Genomic DNA, 22,196 nt, shown 5'->3' on the forward strand with positions numbered 1-22,196 from the left:
AGAGAACTTGAGAATTAAAGATGTTTTATGGTAAACCAAGCCGATTTGTCACTTCTGTCGTAATAATGGCATACAGTTGAGAGTGTGGGAGTCACAGTTTAGCAGGTTTATTTCCCACAAACTGTTCTTGATACCAAAGATGCAAAAATGCCACTGATGGTACCGACTCTTTCCAAACCACAGTGGCACATGTGAGTAAGCTTATTATTTTATTTTGAGTTGTTATTATTTCCGGTTTTGTTTAATCAGGCACTCCTTATTTCAGACTTTTCCCCCCACAACATACATCTCAAACAGGGATGAAAGTTCCTGCAGGCAAGATTAAAAGGATCACTTGATTTGACATGCTGGAGAAACACCTATGAAACAAGGAATTTATGATGGCTGCTTCCTTCTTGTTACTTTCATCTCACAAAAGAAAACATCAGTAATAGTTTCCCTTTCCGACCACTCAGTGACTATTCACCCGGGCTCCTGGACTGATGTGGACTTTCCAGACACAAAAGATACTCCTGGCATCCAGTCAAGGCGCCTCCCTCCATGTAGAGTTTTCATAGCCATAGTTGTTGCTTAAAATATGCTTTCTCTGAGTGAAGGGAAATGGCTCAACTATTACTGTCAGTGTTTTTCTTTTAATGTGTTTCATTGCTGTAAATCAGGGGGTGGTTTCACATTCCATCTTTGTGTTTTTAGACATGAAGTGAAAAGGACAAGAGAGGCCGTTTTGAGCTGTTGTGTAAACACATTATTTACCTTGTAATTTATGGAAACAAATATCATACTTTTGTCTTTAATGAAAAGCAATCTGAGTACTCGTGAGATTCTGATCCACATTGCAATATATTTATTACCTTATGCATTCATAATTAAGAAATTAATAATTGTATTAAGGATGCATTAAATTGATCAAAAGTGACAATAAAGTAATTTATAATGTTGCAAACATTATTTATTGAACAGCAAATAAGCATATTAAAATATTTTGTATGAAAGATCATGTGATATAGATGATGAAATTCAGCTTTGCCACTGCAAGAATATATTGCATAAAAAAAAAAAAATATATATATATATATATATAAATATATATATATATATATAAAAAATTAAATTTAAAAACTATTATTTTAATTTGTAATAATATTTAAAAGTATAACTGCCTTTGCTGTATTTTTTTTTTAGAATATTAAGAAACTTTAAAAAACAACAACAAAAAAAAACTATTTCACCCTTAAAACATATCCTCCATTACTCTACAGTCCTTTCCTTACCAAACCAATGTACTAAATCAAAAATGTCATTCTTTGCTATGGGCGTGTGTGCTGCATATAACTCCATTAGCTACCAGTTGTGACAGTGTCTCTCATATGGGAAGATTTTTTTTTCTTTCCGCTATCACGCATGGCCATGAAAACCACCTATCCAGGGCTCTGTCCCAATCTAAACACATTTTGTCATAACTGAAAGCCTCTACCTTTTCTGCAGATACATGGTGTAGTGTTTCCAAACTGCGGCTGAACGCTCTGTCAACATTGTCTGTTATAACAAGAGACTACGGTGGGAGGTTAGGGAGCTGTGTACTCAGGCAGGACTCGGTTTCCCCCTCACTAAAGGCTCTGGCCGTGAGTGATGAGTACCCAGTCAGACATACCAGACGCTTCATCTTTGATTTGTTGTCCCAGCAACCTGGCACCTCCAAGCCAACCCACCAGACTCCTTTTTTGATCCCCACCGCCAACAAAAACCATAATCATTCGACAAGCTGCTGTTCCCAACATTCCCCAAAACCTCCCATTATACACTCTCTGCTGTGCCAGCTATCGGAAATCTAGAGATTTCCATTTTTACTTCTTCTTTTGGAGAAATAAAAGAATCCCCAAGGAATTTAAGCATATAAATGTAAAGAAACCAAAAATGAGGAATAGATGCACAAAAGATTGCAGAATGATCACTGTGACTTTCTAAACAGTGTATTACGGCTATCACTGATGAAAATATGAGTATTTATTTATATCAATCATGCAAATAATTATAAGTGTTTGTTTATTTGGAATGTGACCTGTTGTCAAGCCACTGTGACATTTTCTTGACAAAGTGCTGGTTCATCTAACTGTTATATTTTTTATTATTAACCAGTTCCTTTTTTTTTTTTCTTTTTTTTTTAGAATAAAGAAATTACAGAGAATGCTGACAGTAAGGTTTCCATACCACAAAAGTCAAAAGGTAGGTTTAAAGGAGTACAATGCCTTTGTAAATTCTCCCTCACTCTTATATCCAAGGTAAGTCAGCTGCACTTCTTAGATTGAATCGCATTATGGATAATGAATATCAAAGTGTACTGTAGTAAAGTAAGCACATATAGCTACTAACCAGAGGATAATGCAAAGTGTCTGCAATTTGGAACATTGAGTGCAATGTGATTGGCACAGCCCTCATCATCTGACCAATTTCTAGGGTGGTTTTTGTTCAGCAAGTGTCATAATGGGTGTGCATTCTGAAAGGCAGTGCCTGAACTTTCACATTTTATAACAGTACCTACTCAATTTTTTTTTTTTTTTTTTTTTTTTTTTTTTTTTTGTGTGTTTAGCACCTATCATGTTGACATCAAAACTTATGTTATGGCTTATGTTATTATCTCATGTATCGTTAAAAACCTGTAACCTTTAATCATTCATACATGCAGCATTATGCCAATATTCTATGCTTCTAAATCTCACAAAAGCTATAGCTGTCTGTGGCACCACGTTACGGAGTGAAATTTCATTGCTGAAATGAAACGAGCTGGGTCAACAGAAGATGACTCCCGCTTCAATATGAGCATTCTTTTTTTTTTTTTTTTTGAAATTGGCCAGGCAGTTCCAGACACAAACACATTTGTTGCTGGGCCTGATGACAGAAGTAGCTGTGGCTTCCAGCTGTGTGTTAACACAATAGCCTTAACACTTTGGCCGGATTCTGGATTGGTCCCTGGAGAACAGCTCTGCTTTTTAAAGGTAAGTAATATGTATCCAGAAAATCAGCCATAAAGGGGTCCCTTTTCCCTCCCACAAAAGCCGCCTTGGCCATTGTCAGTTGCGGCACTAGTTTACTTTGGCTCAATGTGTGGGGTTTTCAGTTCAAATGGAAGACCTGACCCAGGATGACTGGTAATATGACTCTAGTTTCAGCCAGCAACACTAATATCATAGGGTGTTTAACGGTTGTGTAGAGGTTGGGGAAAGGTTGTGAATTAGCTATGCTTGTAGCAGCTCATATCAGAAGATCACTTCATTGTAAAAGTACAATGTCTCGAAGTCGATGAAATGTACTGTAACTTTATTGTGAGGAAATACTGGACCTGGTGTGGTCTTAATTTTGGTTATAGCTCATACCAATTATACATGTGTTTTTTTTTTTTTTTTAGGGTGTGTATGTATGTATGTATAAGGTAAAAAAGTTGTTTTATTCAGCAAGGACACATTAAATTAAAATGGAAGTAAATATATTAAATTCAATTAAAATTTAAAATGCAACAGTATTAACAGTTACTTTAAATTGTAATAAATATTTTTATCAACTATATACATTTATCATACATTATACATGTAAAGCCACAGGAGCAGTCCCAGGTATCACAATGAGGAATGCCGTTTGTAACTCTTCTGGAAAACAGCTGAGAGGAACACAGTGGAGGGCATGAGACATTTGAAGAGGTAGTGGTGATGGGGAGGTGGAGCTTCCAGGAAGATGGACATAAAATAAAGCATTGCTGACAGCATTAACATGACCTGCCACCACATCCCAGTTTTAAGGTTTATTCTAAGCTGAAATTACACATAACACACAGACACACACACACACACACACACACACATGCACACACACAAGATGACATACACTCTTACAAATATGTCCACTGTGCAAACTGCTCTAAACTTGACAGTGAAACACTTCCTTTTTTTCCATGTCCTTTTTTGCACTTAAATTCTGAAGTCTTCTGCTCCCTTTGAGAGCTAAAATAAAGTCATAATACTTGAGCTGTGAGTGCTCTCACTCCAAGCCAACATCTCTAAGTGTCACATATTTGTGGTTGCACTGGAAAACCACAATTTATGAAATTTGTTGAATTACTGAATGTTGAGTATTTGTCAACTTAGTTAAGTAAATCTCAGACTGCCAGTGACCAAAGTCCAGACCTAAAGCAAGAACAAGGCTAGTTATTTAATTACCACAGTTAACAAAAGTTGTATCCTAGGTCAAATCTATACCAAAGTTATTAGGACTCTTAATTATATATACAGTCAAACCAAAATTTATTCTGACTCTTTCAACATTTTACACATTCAACATACACAGTTTATTCACTTTAGTTTAGAAAATGGTAATAAAATATGACTAAAACAAAGTGTCTGAATAATTTTTGGTCCCAAATTAAATTTTACTGGTGGTACACTATATGAAGAATTTTTGGGTATAATATGGCACAGTTTTCTCTATTTTGCTATCCTCACTTACATAAATTAACTATAATGTCTTGCACCCACTTACATATAAAAATAAGATCTAAAATTATATCTGGTGTCTGAATAATTTTTGGTTTGACTCTATATTTTGGTTTTTGTGACAAGAAACAGTTCTTTTTTTTTTTCTTTTTTTTTTTTGATGTTTTATTATTAAGATGTTCAATGTGTGTTCCCCGGAAAATATAACAGCAAATGGATTTGGAAGAACAAAACACGATGAGAGAGACATGATGGTGTGTTCAGCTTTTACATCACAGAAATAAATGCAGTTGAATGTAAGAGACTTATTTCAGAAACATCTTACAGACCACAGCCTATTGAAATTTAGCAACTGATCATTCATTAACAAATGTATCAAGGAAGAATAAAAGGCTTACTGCAGTTGCTTGTCACAGATGAGAAACAGGAAGACTGAAGCCATCGTAAATAAATTGCCTATGAAACCAACTGACATATCTTCAGACATCATAATTTCAGTTGCTCTTTTCTCATGATAGTGTAGCATCTTTTAAGGAATATTTAGGAGCATTGCTGTAAACCGAACATTATTAGCTTATCACTTCTAACCTCTTCCCATGGTGCTCTGAGCCAGCGGCTGTGGCTCTGGTCAGTTTCAAGTGCATAACTACATTCTATCTTTCTTCCTCCCTCTCACTCTCCCTCACTCCCTTTAGCAGTCCCTGATAACGTGACATCCTGTTTAACTCGGTCAAACTCCTTTCTGACAGACTAACCTGATGTTGTGATAGAAATAGTGTCTTATTCTTCTATCTGCCGGCAGCGCTGTGAAACGCTCATTCATTCTCGCTTTAGTCCTCCTACACACTCCCTCGCTTATCATCTCTGCTGCTAAATCTACCTGACAGGCCCCTCACAGGTAAACCTAATCCTCTCTGCGGCCTCTCTCGCTCTCGCTCTCTCTGTCTCTGTCTCTCTCTCCCTCGCAGTCTTTCAGTCTCTCGCTGCCTCTGTCTTTCTGTGTCTGTAATGCTTCAGACAACAGCGAGAGGGATCAAACATGCATCCTCTCCTTGTTGTGGTAGTTGGTGTGCTTCACAAAAAGCTGACATTTCATCAAGGCAGTATCTTTTCTGCTGTTTTTTTTTTTTTTTACCGCTCTCAGATATATTTACAGTTAACACATTAACATGACAACTTAATAAACAGATAAAAGGTCTGATGTAACGTATTTGCTGCAGTGGGTGAATAGTCTCAAATATGAGACCTGTTAAAACATCCTCTGTTTTAAAGCTTGAACGTGTCAATAGCTTTCTTAAGAGGGAATAATAGGCACAAGTTAATATAAGCATAAAACTCAATGTTCAAAATTACAGACACTTTGCATTATCCTCTGGTTAGTAGCTATATGTGGTTACTTTACTACAGTACATTTTGCACTTCATTATCCATAATGCGATTCTCCTGAAGAGGTTAAATTACATTATGAAGACATCGTTGCAGCATTGCACAAGTAGGGGGAACGGCGTAAGCTGTCTCACTTTTGATTTGACATATCTAGACAAATGATAAATGAGACGGCTAATTATTTCAGGACGCCTGCTATTTTCTTATTATTTATATTTGTATTATGAATTATTTATACAGGATCAATACTGTTATTGTGTTTTTTATATTTAGGTTAAACAGTACAAGCTCACTATCACTCTTAGTTAAGCCACGAACACATCTTACCCCAAAGCATAAAAAAATAAATAATAATAAAAATAATAATTATAATAATAAATCTTAATTTAATAATTTATAAATAGTCCTTAGCCAAATAGTTTAAATTGTTTACTTTGACAGTTCACTGACACGTAAAATTTAAGACCTGGATAGCTTTGCTCTGACAAACTTACTTTGACATGCAAAAATGTGAAAACAACACATTTTTTGTTGTTTTCCCCCCACACACACACCTAAACATACAGTTATCTGCCAAATATTATTCACAGCTAGATTAAAGAAGTGACATAGCTTACCTACTGACACATCTTACCCCTTCCATCCCCCCTTAATCAAAATCTCCAAATTCTTGAACATGCACTAGAAATCAGCCTCTGTGTAAGAAACATCAGTTTGACCCGCTGAACTCTCTGTTCAAGCACATTATGTTGAAACAAGTCACTTTGTTTGACTGTTAGAGCTAAACACATTTCCGTTGTGAGCAGGCCACTGATATTCAGCACATACACACAACACAAGCAAGGTGTTGATGGTAAATGTCCTTAAAAATAGTTCAAACACTTTCTTTCACACAAACACACACACACACACACACAGAGGGTACAAAAGGGAGACTATGCACAACACACACTCTGAGTGTAGCGGGAGAGGTGATGATGGCCATGACAGCCGTGTGTACAGTAATCAGAGGCTGGTCACTTCCTGCAGACTTCCCTCTTCAGCCCACCAGGCTTCACCTCGCTGTTTCCCCTAGAAGATTAGTTCTGCTGTTTCCTGAGCACCGATTAAGGGTCCAACACAGGGCCAAAGCTCACTGAAGTTCTACACTTCTTATAGTGTCATATATGGGCACATGTGGCCCGGAAAGAGAAAGAACGGAAAAAGTATGTGACATGAAATCATTGAGGAAGTCACCTTCAAACTTACTTCACCTTTTAATTGCTTGTTTACTTCCAGATGCATTTTGTTTATGGGTGTTGTGTTTGGACTGTAAGGTTTATGAACTATTGGTTTTGCTGAGGCAGTTACAAACCTTAGTACTCAAGGTGGTGATAGGGTTTCTATCAAATGCAGTTCCTTTTAAACCATATGTGTTATTATTCTAGCCAGCTAAAAGCACGCCATCTTTAACAAACTTGCTTAGCAGGATTTCAAACTATTACTCTGCCATGCCAGTAGTTGACCTGAAATAGAAAACTGACTGTAAAGTGAAAGTGATACAGCCAAGTATGGTGACCAATACTCAGAATTTGTGCTCTGTATTTAACCCATCCAAAGTGTGCACAAACAGCAGTGAACACACACCTGGAGCAGTGGGCAGCCATTTATGCTGCAGTGCCCGGGGAGCAGTTGGGGGTTCAGTGCCTTGCTCAAGGGCACCTCAGTCATGGTATTGAAGGTGGAGAGAGAGCTGTATATTCACTCCGCCTACCTAAAATTCCCACCAGCCTGCGACTCGAACTCATAACCTTTGGGTTAGGAGTCCAAATCTCTAACCATTAGGCCAAAACTTCCCTAAAAGAGTATGGCTTGTGCCAGAGGTTCTCAGATATTTTACTACAAAGGGACAAATTGCAGACTTGATTTAGGGCTGTGGGCCAAAAGTAAATGATGTGTAATCTTCAACTATGTTATTATTATTATTTTTAAATCAATCCATTAAAAACTAGTTATTTGCAGTACTAACTGTGAATAGAAATTTGTTCCACAAAATAAAGGAAAGTCATGAGGGCAAGTAAACGATGATAGATTTTTTTGGGCGAACTATTCTTTTAAACAACAACAAAAAAGATTGGAGATCATCAAGCGCTGTGCTTGTAACAGTGTATCGATCACAGGTGCTTACAGTCTCAGCGGTTCTTGAAATATGTCAGCTTTATAAATGTGTGTTCAGAAGGACATATGGCTCTCCATGCTCTTTCAGTACATCTGGAGAGAGCAGATTTCCTGTATCATTCTTCTCTCGAGCTCAGGGACACTGCGCACCAACGATGTCCACACACATACGCTCCAACCTACAGTTCTTTGTCAGACTTGTCAAGACACTTGCGTATCCGGCCTTCTTTATCGGCAAACCTGAGGGCAGCTATATGACAGGCCTGAGGAAACACCAGAGACCAGCTCAAAAGTAAATTTAGCCCTGACCTGACAGCCTGTCTCTTTGTCTGCCTGACAGGAGCTCGACACTTCACTCTGGGCACCATTGATTACGATTCTGAGCTCATTGTGGCTTCTGTGTCACTTGAAGTGATATTACTCAAATTTTTCCTCTCTCAACTGTCTTCACCTCTGCCCTTTACTGACAACAACATGAGCTAAGTTTCATTAGCGCAAGTTTGGCTGCCGTTCCAGAGGCAAATTAGTAGTCTGGTTTGCAATCATTTGGTAGATCATCTTAAAAAAAGAAATAGCTTTCAAATTTGAATGTTAATTTTCCAACCTATCTATAATAACTTCCCTTGAGGTTGGCAACAGGTTACTGTAACTGTTACTTAAAGAAACTTTTCTAAGATCGATCATGTTCTTCTTTTTTTCTCTTCTGCATTGAACACTAGAGTTTTGATATGCGTTGCCACATTGCGAATTATGAAAGCAAAATTGATGATTCTTACAATTTTCTTATGTTCCAGTATATTTGTGTACAAATGTTAAAAAAATAATAATAATAAAGTTTTCTAAAATCAGTTATTAATGGCTCATCAGTTGAAAGCCATAGACACACAAAGGAGTAAACATTGGTAAATAAGTGAAAAGCAGAAATAAATAAATAAAACAACATTTATTTTATTAAATCATTTATTTTAGGAATTTCATATATGCCCTTTAATCAACAGAATAGTACAAGGATTACAAGAAAAATCAATAAATAAAACTACTTTTAAAAAACATTGTTGACCCCTGCTCATGCTCATGGGCATTTCAGTGCAATTATAAGTTGCATGTTCTTTACAATTAAACAGTCTGTTCAGATGTATCAACTACCATTGCATATTTTCCAGTAAGAGGTTTCATTACCTTTTTCTGCATAATCATGACCTTTGAAGCACACTTCAGCACTTTTTAGCTCATTTACCTCTGCTCAAGAACTGTTGCTGCAGGTTACATATTTTTTTCTATACTTCCTGCTGTTGTGCACAATTTTGTTTTTCTCTTTGCACTGGAAATTATACTTTTTCCTCTTTTATCTTAGTTCAAAGATGTATTTAGTTAGTTATTTAGTTGTGTTATCATATGTATTTCATATATTAAGCATATTTATAAAAATAACTTGAAAAATGAAATGCTCAATATATTAAAATACCTTTTGTCAATAAATTAAAAAACTTTTTACCATTGGGCTAATGCTACATAGGAAGTAAAATACTTTCAACTTTGAAACTGAACTTTGCAGACTGCTGTAGTGCTCTTGAGAAAGACATCTGCTGCTTCTGTGGCTCTCCCTCACATCACTATTCTTATTTGTCTGAATGAAGTGAACAGAAAACTCCCATCTCTCTGTCAGGACAATTGCACTGTGCCAATAAAAATATTTAAAATTATTCTTCTTCTTTTTCTTTCTTTCTTTCTTTCTTTCTTTCTTTCTTTCTTTCTTTCTTTCTTTCTTTCTTTCTTTCAAAGCTAAAACTGGTTTAAGTTGATATTAACTGTATTTTCATGACTTCAATAGATCAGATTAAATTAGAATAAAAAAAATTACCATGTACCAGAGATTAAAATATTAAATACACTTTACAATAAATTCAGAACAGTACAGGTCTACAATTTTTTTAATTAAAGGTCTAGAATTTTTAGAGTAAAAATCTTATTTAGCATATCATGAATTGAAATTATTTGATTCCAAAGAAAAAAAAAGACTTTTATAGATATTTTATAATGCATTTCCTATATATCATAACTTTAGACTTTTAGACAAGCCTTTATAGTTAAAATGACTATGTAGCTGGAACAGTTCATTACTGCATTTTCAGCGTTTCAGTCACCAAGAATGATCAAGACTCTCCTGTTAGCAAAAGAACTTGTGGTATCGTGCATCTTGAACGCCCATCTGTAGTATCTGTCTTGTCATTGAAACTTGCACATTCTGCATTATTCATATTTGAGATGTCATATTTTCCATGGTATGTGATTGCATCTTGAATCTTTTGTTGTTGTTGTTACCAGATTTATTTATAATTTATTTTACTCAGAACTCAGAACTGTTTTACATCATATATTAAAAGATTATATGTTTTGTCTGTATTTACATATGAAACATTAAAATCAGTATTTTAAAGGGGTGAAATGCTATTTCATGCATACTGAGTTTTTTTCCACTGATAAAGAGTTGGATTCCCATGCTAAACATGGACAAAGTGTCAAAAATTAAGTTGTACGTTTGAAGGAGTATTTTTGTTCCAAAAATACTCCTTCTGGTTTGTCACAAGTTTCGGAAAGTTTTTTTTGAGTATGGGTCTGTGTGACGTTAGATGGAGCAGAATTTCCTTATATGGGTCCTAAGGGCACTTCTCCTGGAAGAGCGCACACTCCCGTATAGCAGAGCACAGACATTCACTGATCAGAGCGAGAGACCAAAATGTCACAAAAGAAGTGTGTTTTTGGTTGCCAGGACAACCCTGCACAGATTACCAAAAAAAAAAAAAAAAAACAGCATTAAGGGACCAGTGGATGGAGTTTATTTTTACAGAGCATCAACGTAGTTGTGCAAGTGTTTTTGTTTGTTCCCTGCATTTCGAAGATGCTTGTTTTACAAACAAGGCCCAGTTTGACGCCGGATTTGCACATCGTTTATTTCTTAAGGATAATGCAGTCCCAACGAAAAAGGGTCACGATCGTGTGTTGGAACCGCAGGTGGTGAGTAAAACTGCTTCAGATATCTCTGTGTTGTTAACTTAGCTATCGGCGCGTATGCACATCAAGTAAACAACATGCGATGTTGTCATCAAACTGCACTTTCCACATGTACACCTTAAAAAAAAACAAAAAACAAAAAAACAAAAACAACAACAACATAAAGTGGAACTTAGTCATTTTCCAAAACCGCTAAGCAAATATATACAGTTTCAATACATACCACACAGAGACGTCGTTGCTGCTGCTGCTCTTGGTAAATTTCAGCCTCTGGATCTGATTCTGGATCATAAATAAACGGCTGAATCTGACTGTTAGCCATGGTTTGTTTTGGATGTTTTTTTCCTCACGGTAATGTCACAGCTTCCAAACGCTCTCAACGCAAAAGCCTACTGGCGCTCGTGATTCTTTATCTCCGCCCACACGTCACGCCTCCAGGCGATCGTGTTTTTCCGGGAAAAAATGGTACAGACTATCTTTCTCTTATAAATATAATAAAAATAAAGACTTTTTGGAGTTATGAAGGATGCAGTACTACTCTATAGGTACTCAAGATTAACAGGATATTGAGTGAAAACGAGCATTTCACCCCCCCCCCCCCCCTTTAAGAATTAATATTTAGTTTATTAGATCATTTCTGCATTCTCACATTTTAAAAGTAACAATTTTGATTAAAAAAAAAAGTTATCTTGTTAAACTGACATCATCTGTCAAGAAAAATGGAAAGGAGGTGTGTTGTGGCAGGGATTTACTGATACAGCTTATGTTAGGCATCCTGTCAGGGAGCTCATGATTGTGCATGTGAGCGTGTGCATGTGCGTATGTGTGTCTGCATGCATATGTGTATGTGTGTAAACGTGCATCTGAATGTCACCACCTGGCGCGAATCACGCGGGCCCCATGGTTTGATAGACCCACAACAGGTGTGTGGAGGCACAGTAAACACCCTTGACTCCTGACAGGTGTTGAAGTTTGAGTTTCAGCCCAGACTGCACTGCATTTGCTTGTGGCACTCACATTAGTCACCGACTTGCTCGCCGGACCTCTGACTCTAATAGCCAGCTAGGTATACTAATCCCTCCATGGGCCATAAATGTGAACAGCTTACTAGGTACAGTTATCTCCAGTGGTGACATCTGGTCTACCTTAATCTGAAGATGTATTAGAGGAGGAGGGGTAGAGCAAATAGGATGGAGGGATGCTAGAATAGATGGATGGGTGGAATTACAGTGATCATAGTGGGGCACAGGGGAGTAAAATGTATCATTTGGCTTAACCCACTACATCATACTCCTGTGCGTACTGGAGGGTCCAAATCCGGTAGGCTGTGGGGGGTTTAAATCTGAGGCTCTACGGGTAAAAAACATTACAACATTAAGGGTAAAAAATAATGCTATTTTAATGATCCTGTACAGTACAGCATTTGCTCATTTGGTCAACATGGTGGTTGTTGTGGGAATATGACACAAACTATTTATAACAGATATATAATAATAGATAATAGATGATGCCGGAAATAGTTGATGACACAATGGAAGCCCATTTCTGGCTTGGAGTAAAAAAATAAAAAGAAAGAAATCTTTTAGACTTTATTCTCGTTATTGCAACTTTATATCTCCTGATTAGGATTGTATACCTTTGTGACCTTGTTTCTCTAAATTGGCTTTATAAATTCCTATTTTTACTTTTTATGTCGAAATGTGACTTTTATTAATTTTTTTCCACTTTGGGGTGGAAACAGGTTTCTATACATTTACCATCAAGTCACTACAACCACGTGTGTGTGTGTGTGTGTGTGTTTGTGTGCGTGAGTATGAATGTACAGTATATATGTACTGTATGTATCTAATATTCCAGTCATTTAGAGGTAAAAGCAAAAGTTTTGACCGTACAATTAAGTTACCCAAAGAAAGTGATAGGACATAGAAATGCTGCAATTGCGTAGTCATAATGTCCGATTTATTCATGGAACACATGACATTTACAGGAAGACCTCTAAACAGGAACCTGGTCAGGAAAAGAGCTGTTGCGCCACATTAAAGCAGTAATCAGAACGAAAGTGAATCATACAGGGGCTAAGGTGTGCCTCCCATCTGTGCGGTCCTGATGTCTTTCAGCGGGGGTCAAAAGGTCACAGTCCTGCTGCACACTGTAAGATTCGGAATGAAGAGTCTGTGTTATGTTCAGATCAACAAATCACAGTAGACAAAATTGTATATACACCTTAATGCACTCACTTTTCAATACTAAAATGAGACCCTGAAGTTGTTTTAGCAAAAGTCTTGATATCAGAATGATTTATAAGCCTCTGACAAACATGGTCAAGATCGTTACACAATTAATAGCCCCGTAACACTAGTCTTTTCTAAGACACGAGTGTAATCACATCACAGAAACTCGTCCAAAAGCACTAATCCTTCTTTATTTTGTAAGCTGATAGAGCGACCATATGCCCCTACATATCACTCACTCAATTTAAGGTGAAACCAACCTGACCTCCCCTCCCCAAAATAGTGTTATGTTTCCAAGGTCTAATATTAATCTGTACTTTTCCCCCCTCAGGATTAGGCCACAGCACTCCCCCACTCTTCTCCTTTCCACTTAGACCGGTATTATTGCCATAGATGCACTCAGATTAGTCATGTGTTTATGTTGACAGCGGCTGTATCTGGATTAGGTCATGCTTGTGGGACACAGGGGATGGGATGTTTGTGTCCGTCTGCATGCACATCAAGGGCCCCTGTCTCGTTTGACCTGCACCTATAGTCTCCCCATGCTAGACTGACAATAGGTCAGACAAGACCCTTGCCACATGCAGACTTCCATTGTCCTGAGACGTAGAGTGGGCCAGACACAGAGGGGGTGGAACGGGTGCAGCTCGATGGACCAAGAATGGTGACAATGACAATATGGGACCAAGCAACATCATAGGTGTCATAAAAAAGTAGTTTGAAGAAAGTTTGAGTCAGAAATGCCAAAGCAGTTGTCCTTTTTATGACAGTGTCAGACTGCAACACATGCAATATTAATAAAATGCATCGAATTGATCATTGTTTCCAGTGTCTCACCCTGGAGGGTAGTTCGTACTGAGATTGTGTCTCTCGCAGTGTTGCAAGATGTACTTAGGCAACAGTATATGTGTGTGTGTGTGTGTGTGTGTGTGTGCGTTGGTTTGTTGGGGAGGTTACTAGGAGCTCACGTGGTCACTGTATGGTAAACCTTTCCTCAGGTTTTTGTTGACTCATTCTCTCAGTTCTCTTTTATATTTCCAAGAATTTGCTGATTTTAAACTAACTTTGCCTAGACTAAACAGTCACTCTCGTCTATGTGAGGGGCTGATGATGTGGCAGAACTTCCCTCTTTCCATCCTGTGCCCACAGGTATTTTGTCAGCAGTCTATGTTCTGTGTTTTTGTGGCATAATCAGGCCTAACTAGTTGTTCAGTACTAGAAAAGACTCAGACCATTGAGTGTCGTCTTCTTCTTGACATTTTCCATCTGAAAGATCAGTGGTCTCTGATGACCTGTCAAAATTATTGGTAAAACTATATCGAGTCAACGCATTTATTTTTTCTGCTTTCAAGTTTTCTGAAAGCAGTAAACTCCCCCTGACTGATGATGGAACAGAAGGTTTTGCTCTTTGTAAAAGCTGTGGTAGTTTGATTTGATTGATCTGGTTCTTCAATGGGTAATTTTTTTTTTTTTTTTTGTCACACAGGGTGGATCAATAGTTGACAGAATTAATTGAATCTTTTCACATTTTTTAAAGACATTCCTTTATTACTATTTTTCAGTGATGCCAAAACAAACATCTAACTAGCAGTAATGATTAAGTCCTAACAATTTAACAAATGTGCATTCAGGGTAAACGATGAAGAGAGCCAGAGGAATCTTTTTATATGAGACAAAGGGATCATTTGGGAACAGAAGTATGTGGGTGAAACGTAAGAATATGAGGTCACGTTGGTTTCTATCATTGTGAATGGCAGTTAGAGAATCAGGAATTGAATATATGCCGTTTTATCCTCGGAATGTATTAGTAAGAAATCTCGCGAGGGGAGCTGATTCCTGTCAAAGTGAATGAGTAATACAGCACAACTTCTGCTGCCAATTGACACCAGCACACACAGGACGATTAGCTGAGCACCGTCCTTGTTATACTGGAATCTTTCGTTTACCTCTCCAGAAAATAGGTCATTGTGTCATAGAATACAAAAAAAAAAAAAAAAAAAAAAAAAAAAAAATAATCGACACAAATACATTTCTAGGTTAGGGTTTTATTCTGTCGACTATGATCCAATTTCACGCCACACTTTTCAGCCGCACAAACACGCATTCATAAAAAAAAAAATGCATGAAGAGGGGAAAAGAGTGAAATCAGCATCTAGTGTTCCCATGTTTTATGGACAAAAAAAGTAATATTAAATATTATATCAACACGTTATTAAAAATTTAAATACGTATTTTTATTATTATTATTATTATTATTATTATTATTATTATTATTATTATTATTATTATTATTATTATTATTATTATTACATGCATCATGCGCAACGAGGGATTTACAAGTGCGCAATGCTCAAGCAATGTCTAAATAAAATCGATTAATATAAACGCCTCTAGTGAAATCCAATTGGTCTTTAATGAAAACATCAAACAGCACGGGTATTTTATTGGTCAATCAGTAATCCATACCACAAAAAAAAAAAAACAAAGAGAGAAAAAAAAAGGGAGGGTAGCCTCATTTTTTTCACACTGTACCAATCAGAGTGCTTTTAATAAATCAAGGAGTGTTGAATTAAAATGAAAGATTAACAGCTAAAGGATATTGAAGAAAAGAGGGAAACGTTTAAATATATATATATATATATATATATATATATATATATATATATATATATATATATATATATATATATATAGATAGATAGATAGATAGATAGATAGATAGATAGATAGATAGATAGATTTTGGTGGAAATTATTGATTCTTGATCACCTGCTGCAACGAATTCATCACGTCTGGCTTGGAATCTGCCCCATAACGTCATTACACTATCACATTTAATTGCTCTGTGCACCCTGGAGCCCGTAAGCAGTCCGTATTTTTACAGTACATCGCATATACAACATAGGCATGCTAATATGCAACACTGATCACCGTGCGAGATCAGAAGTAACAATGAAATGTCAGGTGAAAGAGCTCGCGCGCGCACACACCACACACAGGTGAGCTACCTGTCAGATCCCTGCAGCACCGGAAGCCTCTTATTCATCCTTTCAGCTCCTCTTCCTTAAGATCATGCTGTCGATGTTCGAGTTGTAGCCATTCGTACTCTGTTCCGCTTGCATTATAGAATGTCCACCGCCTCACCTTTCCAAACTCCCACCTGTGTTGCAGAACGATAGACGCGAGCACCTGATGTAGTTCATCAGACGACCTCAGTGTTTCTCCATCTATCCCACCGTGTGAAGATAGGTGGCGTGTGTGTCAGAGTCTCGGAGCGCAAAAGTAAAAGAGAGAGCGCAGAAATGTCATCTGAAGAGGCGGAACACGTCAGTGCGTCCTCAGGTTTGTTCCGTGTTGTGGCTCACAGAGATCAGTCCAAACCTGTCCAACAGGAATAACGGTCCCTCATTATAGAGCAGAGTCCTCCTCAGCGCTCCAAACATCTCTGTGGCGTTTTCCTCCCCTCTAACCGACTCTTTGGGGGAATTTTCATATAGAATCGGGTAGGTGAGCCTGTTTCGTGTGTACTTGAGTCCTTGTGGATGCTTTTTATACACCCTATTTGACTTTTTAACCCCCTCCCTAATATGAGATTGCAAATCAACTCGGCTTCAGCCGGCGCAGGTGAGAAAGGTGCGCGCGCCTCACGGATGCTGACACACCGGCAGCTTCACGCAAGGATAATGATGAGGAGGAGGATGTCGCTCGTTATATTTATTTGTGCATGTTTACGCGTCTGTCATAAACGGGTGCGTTCCCTTTAGACAACAACATAAGAACCCTTTTCAGATCCGTGTCTCTTAAGTCTTATTTTAGGTGTTAGTTACAAGAGTTTTAGTATAAATATTTAAACATATTTGATTGAGAAAAAAAAAAATAGATCCACAGAATCCACAAATTTTCCGAGACTTACCTTTTCTGTGATGAAAGGGTAATGTAGAATTTTTGTTTGTTTATAATGCTTGGATTCTCTGTGTTTTTTAAGAATTTCCCTGCACAATGCTGGAATGTATTATTATTATTATATATATATATATTTTTTACATTATGGTAAGATGACAACTACAGATGCAAGATGTATTATAAGTAATTATTAGAAAAATAAATGCCACACGTAGCTAATGTTTTGGTTATTTAAAAAAAAATAAATAAATAAATAAACAAATAAATAAATAAATATATTAATTAATTAACACTATTTTTTCCTTTAGTATTTTAAAACATAAACTAACGACATTTTTAATGACAATCCCAAGCAAAAGTAAATATACTTGAAATTCGGTCAGTCAGTGTAAGTCATACAACAGAAATCACGAAGCCAATTATTTATTTACATCGATCAGACTCACATAGAAAGCAGCCCACGAGATTAGAAGTTAAAGCTGATAGAGGGGGGAGAAATAACAAACTACATAAATCATTTCCACTAAATCGAAGTTCCCGAAAACTTTCATTGCTTCTCATTCTGTTAAAATCTCTATACAACACATGCTTTATGGTGACTTGAAGGTGTCGGTGTGTCCGTCCCCCTTCATTGGCGCACTCACGCGCTGCTGTCCGATCATACACACAGACACGCACGCACACACACATACTTCAAAAGATCAGACGACGCGCAGGACGCTCAGGGTCCCTCTCAACAAACCCTCCTGGATAACTTAATTCGGACTTCTCAGTCACTCTACCCCCCAAATATCATTTTCTCTCCTGTGAGCGACACACATCCTCCTTCCTGTCCTAAAAGTCCAATTGTTGCCGTGTGTGTGTTGCTTGCTAGATCTTGGATGAAGGAGCGGAGCCCATGCGGACTGCTGCCATCTGACCCACTCTTATCAATGAAGCAGGAGATCATGGCGGAGGGTCCCCGGTGTAAGAGGAGAAAACAGGCCAACCCGAGGAGAAAGAACGGTGAGAAAGTGACTTTCGGCGAAAAACTGAACTCCGTCTTGTTCTCGCGTCTTTAAAACAGTTGGATTTGGGTGAGACTGTGCGTTGTCAAATTAAGTGCTGTCCAGAAGAGTGCGGAAAACTCAGCGACAGTGTAAACTATTCTCTTGTGTGCTTAAGGTATAAATCTACTGGCTTAAAGTGTTTTCATTGCAGTGGAAATGTTTAAGTTGTAACAGAGTAAGAGTTAGTGGGAGAGTTCAGATATGAGCCTCTATTATCTCACAGCACAAAACCGTTATGTGTGAGAGAGTGCGTGCGCGCTCGCGTGTCATTCGCTGGACACAATACAGCTCTAAAATACCTTTAAATGCTTCAGAAAGTTGTTTTGAGTGTTTTATGCGATTTGAAAACCGTTTTAGTTATACTTGTTATAGACTTCTGTCTTTGCTGAAGTTGTAAAGGATGAAGTATTGCTACAGGTTATGTGCTCGGACACTTTTCGTCCCTTTCTTAATTTATAAATATAGGCACAAGTGTTATGACCTATTGAACACATGCCTTTTGGTTTGTGTCGAAGGCATTATTGAAGCAAATTTAAGTGACTAATGTTTTTGTTGGAATCCTAAGAAAAAAAAGACGAAAAGTCCTGGTAGCCTACAATAGTACTGGCCTGAGCAGCATGTTAGACACAAAGAAAAACAAACTTCAAAATCTTCAAAGATCTTCAGGCTATCATTCACCCTGTCATGTCCTTCTTTTATTGATAACAATATTTTTTTTTTTTGTAAGAACTGTAATCAGAACAGAGCGTTAGATTTTTTTTAAAACACTTGTTTTTCAATCTGTAAACACAATCTCTATTTATGTTTTATATATATATATATATATATATATATATATCCTACATGTAAATATTGCTTTGGTTATTTTTGGAGTGGCATTTACACATTTTCCCGGATCCTGTTAGTTATGTTTGACCTCGATACCTTATTAAATGCGATCTATTGATTTGATAAAAATCGATGCAGCGTGTCGCGGAGTGTATGCCACTAAATAAAGTCGATGGGTTGAACCTTATTTTCAAATAGGGGCAAAAATGAGTGAAGCGGTCAATCTGAAATTATTGATTCGGATTGGAAGACAAATGCATTATGTTGACTTTATGATTATTTTAAGCTGCTAGGGGAAAACATTTTTGCTCACTTATTTAACTTTTGGATACACTATACTTAGTATTCATTATTTTAATGACAGAAAATGTTTGAGGAGTATAAGGAGAGGACTGGATAAATAAGTGATGACTTTGAAACGAGTCTTAAATGGGACGTGAGTTGAGTAAAATGCTTTGAATCGTCTTAACAGGCCGTTACAATAGAAATGCAAATAATAGAAGTAAAACACACACATTAATGATATTGACTAGCTGTATACCTTTCAGTTGAAAAAACTTCGCTTTTAAGCCTACATACAATTATGTCAAATTATTCAGCAGACTTTATTATTATTTTGCATGAACCATTAGTCATTAGCATTTATTATGAAATGTATAAATTGTTTTCTTACTTTATTGACTCATTAACGCAATTGTTTAAAAACAAACACACATTTTACCCAATTTAAACAATTCCCTGAATATTACAATGACAGATTCGTTAAATAATGGATCCACATTTATTTTTATTTTTATTATTATTATTATTATTATTATTATTATTATTTATATATAGTTTAGGTCCTCTTCTCTCACAACGCGGCCCCACCCCGCTGTTTCGAGGGCCCAATGGGAGGTCACATTAGGCCCTATGTGAAACTTGATCCGCTCTCTGGCTGAAGTTGTGTTGTGGTTGTCATTTACCCTCCCACACCCCCAACCTCCCCCCTTTTTTCACAACACGTCACATCCAGCTGTGAGGGCCAGCTTGACAAAACTGTCAGAGGAACGAGACTGTAAAGTTGCAGCATTCTAGAGATTTTCATGGTTCTGTTGTTGTGTCGATTTCTCTTTAATGAGAGATCACTGTAAGCTTGTTGTGATGTTCAGCCGCATTGGTTTATAATTTTTCTCTGGTTTGTCCTGTTATTAGGCATAATTTTTATATGATGCATACTATCACTTTAAAATTTCTTTTTGATTCATTCGTGTTTGTTGGCTTGTTATGAAACTGATGCTAGAGCTGCTATTACAAATTATCAGAAGCCTTTGTAAGAAGTCACTGTATTGAGTCACAGCAGTTAACAGATTAAATCACTTGTTTCTTTGAAAGGAACATTGTGTGATATTTGTTCGGATGGCATAAAGAGGCTAGCAGGTTCACTGAGACAAAGCGCAAAGACAATGGCTTGTCATTGGGGCATCTCATAGGCATGCTCTTATAATCAGCAGTACCAGGGTGTCTAGTGTACTGTCTTTGGCACATATCGCACACAACCGGGCATTGTGAATGCAGCTGCGGCAGATACCTTTCACCCTCCTTCTTTAGCCACTTCCTACTAAATACGTCTTTTCAAAAAATAAAAAATAAAATAAAAAAATTCTCACAATTAATTATTCACACATTTACAAATAGAGGCCTCACCCTCTAAAACACATGTACACACCAATCTCAAGTAGCTCTCCAGCAGTACCATCATCTGTGCTGACCTGAATGCCTTTCATATCTGCTATGCCATGTTTCAGCCACCCCCTTTCCTTCACTCTCTCTCTCTCTCTCTCTCTCTCTCTCTCTCTCTCCATTTTACCTCTCTCACTCCCTCTCTCCCTCCTCCACTACACACCCCCTCAGTAAACACCCCCGAGGGCAGAACAAAGAAAAGGAGCTCCTCTCCTCCTTCTTAATCACAATTCAGCCCTTTCACTGCTGCCAGGCCACTCTCTCGCTTTCAGCATCCCAAAGCCAGAGATGAAAAGAGTGCAAAAAGAGAAAGGGGAAAGGGAATGCAAGAGCGACCAAGTGAGGAGAGAAAAGGTGGAAATTATGATCTAGAGCTAGAGGTATAAAGGTAGAGTGACATAACTTTGGTGCCTCTTTGCGATTGTTAAACTCCCTTGGTTACGCTACCCATGCTGGTCAACTGCTCCGCCAAGGGATGGGGTCCTCACTAATGGCTAGATAATGTTACTGGATGCCAGTCTGGAACTATTAACAGCCAAATAGCAGACGAGAGAGAGAAATAGGGAGGGACTTTGAGACCCCCCCCCCCCCAAAAAAAAAGAGATAGAGATAGACACTGATAAGGTTAGCAAGAATTGAGTGAGATAAAACAAGTTAGTGTGTGTATACTGGAGAGGATCTGGGGGCCAGTTAAATGGAGGGGCTAGCAATAGATTGTTTTATGGACCCAAAATAAATATCACAAGTGCTTGAGACCATGCAGAATCCATTTTTAAAGTGCTGCAACAGGCGTTAGGTGTTAGATGTTTATGTTGTCACTTTGTAGCAATATCATACGCTCAGTTTTACCTCGCTCATTTTGACTAGCTTCTGTTGGTTATATTTTGTTTCCCCCACTCCACCCCTAAAGTTGCCATACATCTGCCATATTCAAGATAAGCCAACGACCCAGATATAGAGATAAGAGAAACGAGACGTTGGTCTTTAGAGATCCGTGGATTTGTATGGGTGGCGGGACAGATGCCACTCTCAGGACCGACACTTTCTAGCAGACCATCGCTTTCACAAAGTGAGACAAAACATCCAGTCAGGGGCCAAACGCCTGTGCCTTTTCACTGACAGACAAGACATCCATTATTGTGTCTTTCATTCGCTTTTCCCCCTGTACCTCAATAGGTCAGGGATCACAAATGCAAATCCACAGGCATACCGAGAGAGAGAGGGAACGTAAGAATACTCAAATGCACCATGTGATATGAATTCTTAATTTTATCTGTTTCGCTCCTTCCCCCCCTAGACTTTTTTTTTTTTTTTTGGTAAGAAAAGGAGATTATCTGTACACCTTCATTCAAGTCCCCTCCCCTTTCAGCTGGGCCAAGCTGTTCAGGATTTAGGCCGATTTACTTCAGCAAACACCTATGGACACT

General features: G+C 37.7%; 1 protein-coding gene and 1 long non-coding RNA gene across 4 annotated transcripts in view; one reads left to right on the top strand and one right to left on the bottom strand.

Moving 5' to 3' along the window:
* Window positions 1-12,968: 12,968 nt before the first annotated feature.
* LOC128019818 (uncharacterized) lies at window positions 12,969-16,425 on the bottom strand. Its single transcript, XR_008185246.1, has 2 exons — window positions 16,276-16,425; window positions 12,969-13,185 (listed from the first exon to the last, which is right to left on the bottom strand). It is a non-coding gene; the product is annotated as an uncharacterized LOC128019818 (long non-coding RNA).
* A 197-nt stretch (window positions 16,426-16,622) lies between these two features.
* The window catches only part of LOC128019817 (zinc finger E-box-binding homeobox 2), a 53,412-nt gene continuing 47,838 nt past the window's right edge, over window positions 16,623-22,196 (top strand). For 2 of the 3 annotated variants that reach the window (XM_052606081.1, XM_052606084.1), the window contains exons 1-2: window positions 17,176-17,198; window positions 18,045-18,175. In XM_052606081.1, coding sequence (XP_052462041.1) covers window positions 17,191-17,198; window positions 18,045-18,175 — 139 coding nt within the window. In that variant the 5' untranslated portion in view covers window positions 17,176-17,190. Of the gene's footprint in view, window positions 16,771-17,175; window positions 17,199-18,044; window positions 18,176-22,196 lie in introns of those variants that run through there. The other variant, XM_052606083.1, reaches the window with a different exon arrangement.

The sequence above is a fragment of the Carassius gibelio genome, chromosome A9, assembly GCF_023724105.1.
Source record: "Carassius gibelio isolate Cgi1373 ecotype wild population from Czech Republic chromosome A9, carGib1.2-hapl.c, whole genome shotgun sequence".
Classification (NCBI taxonomy): Eukaryota; Metazoa; Chordata; class Actinopteri; order Cypriniformes; family Cyprinidae; genus Carassius; species Carassius gibelio.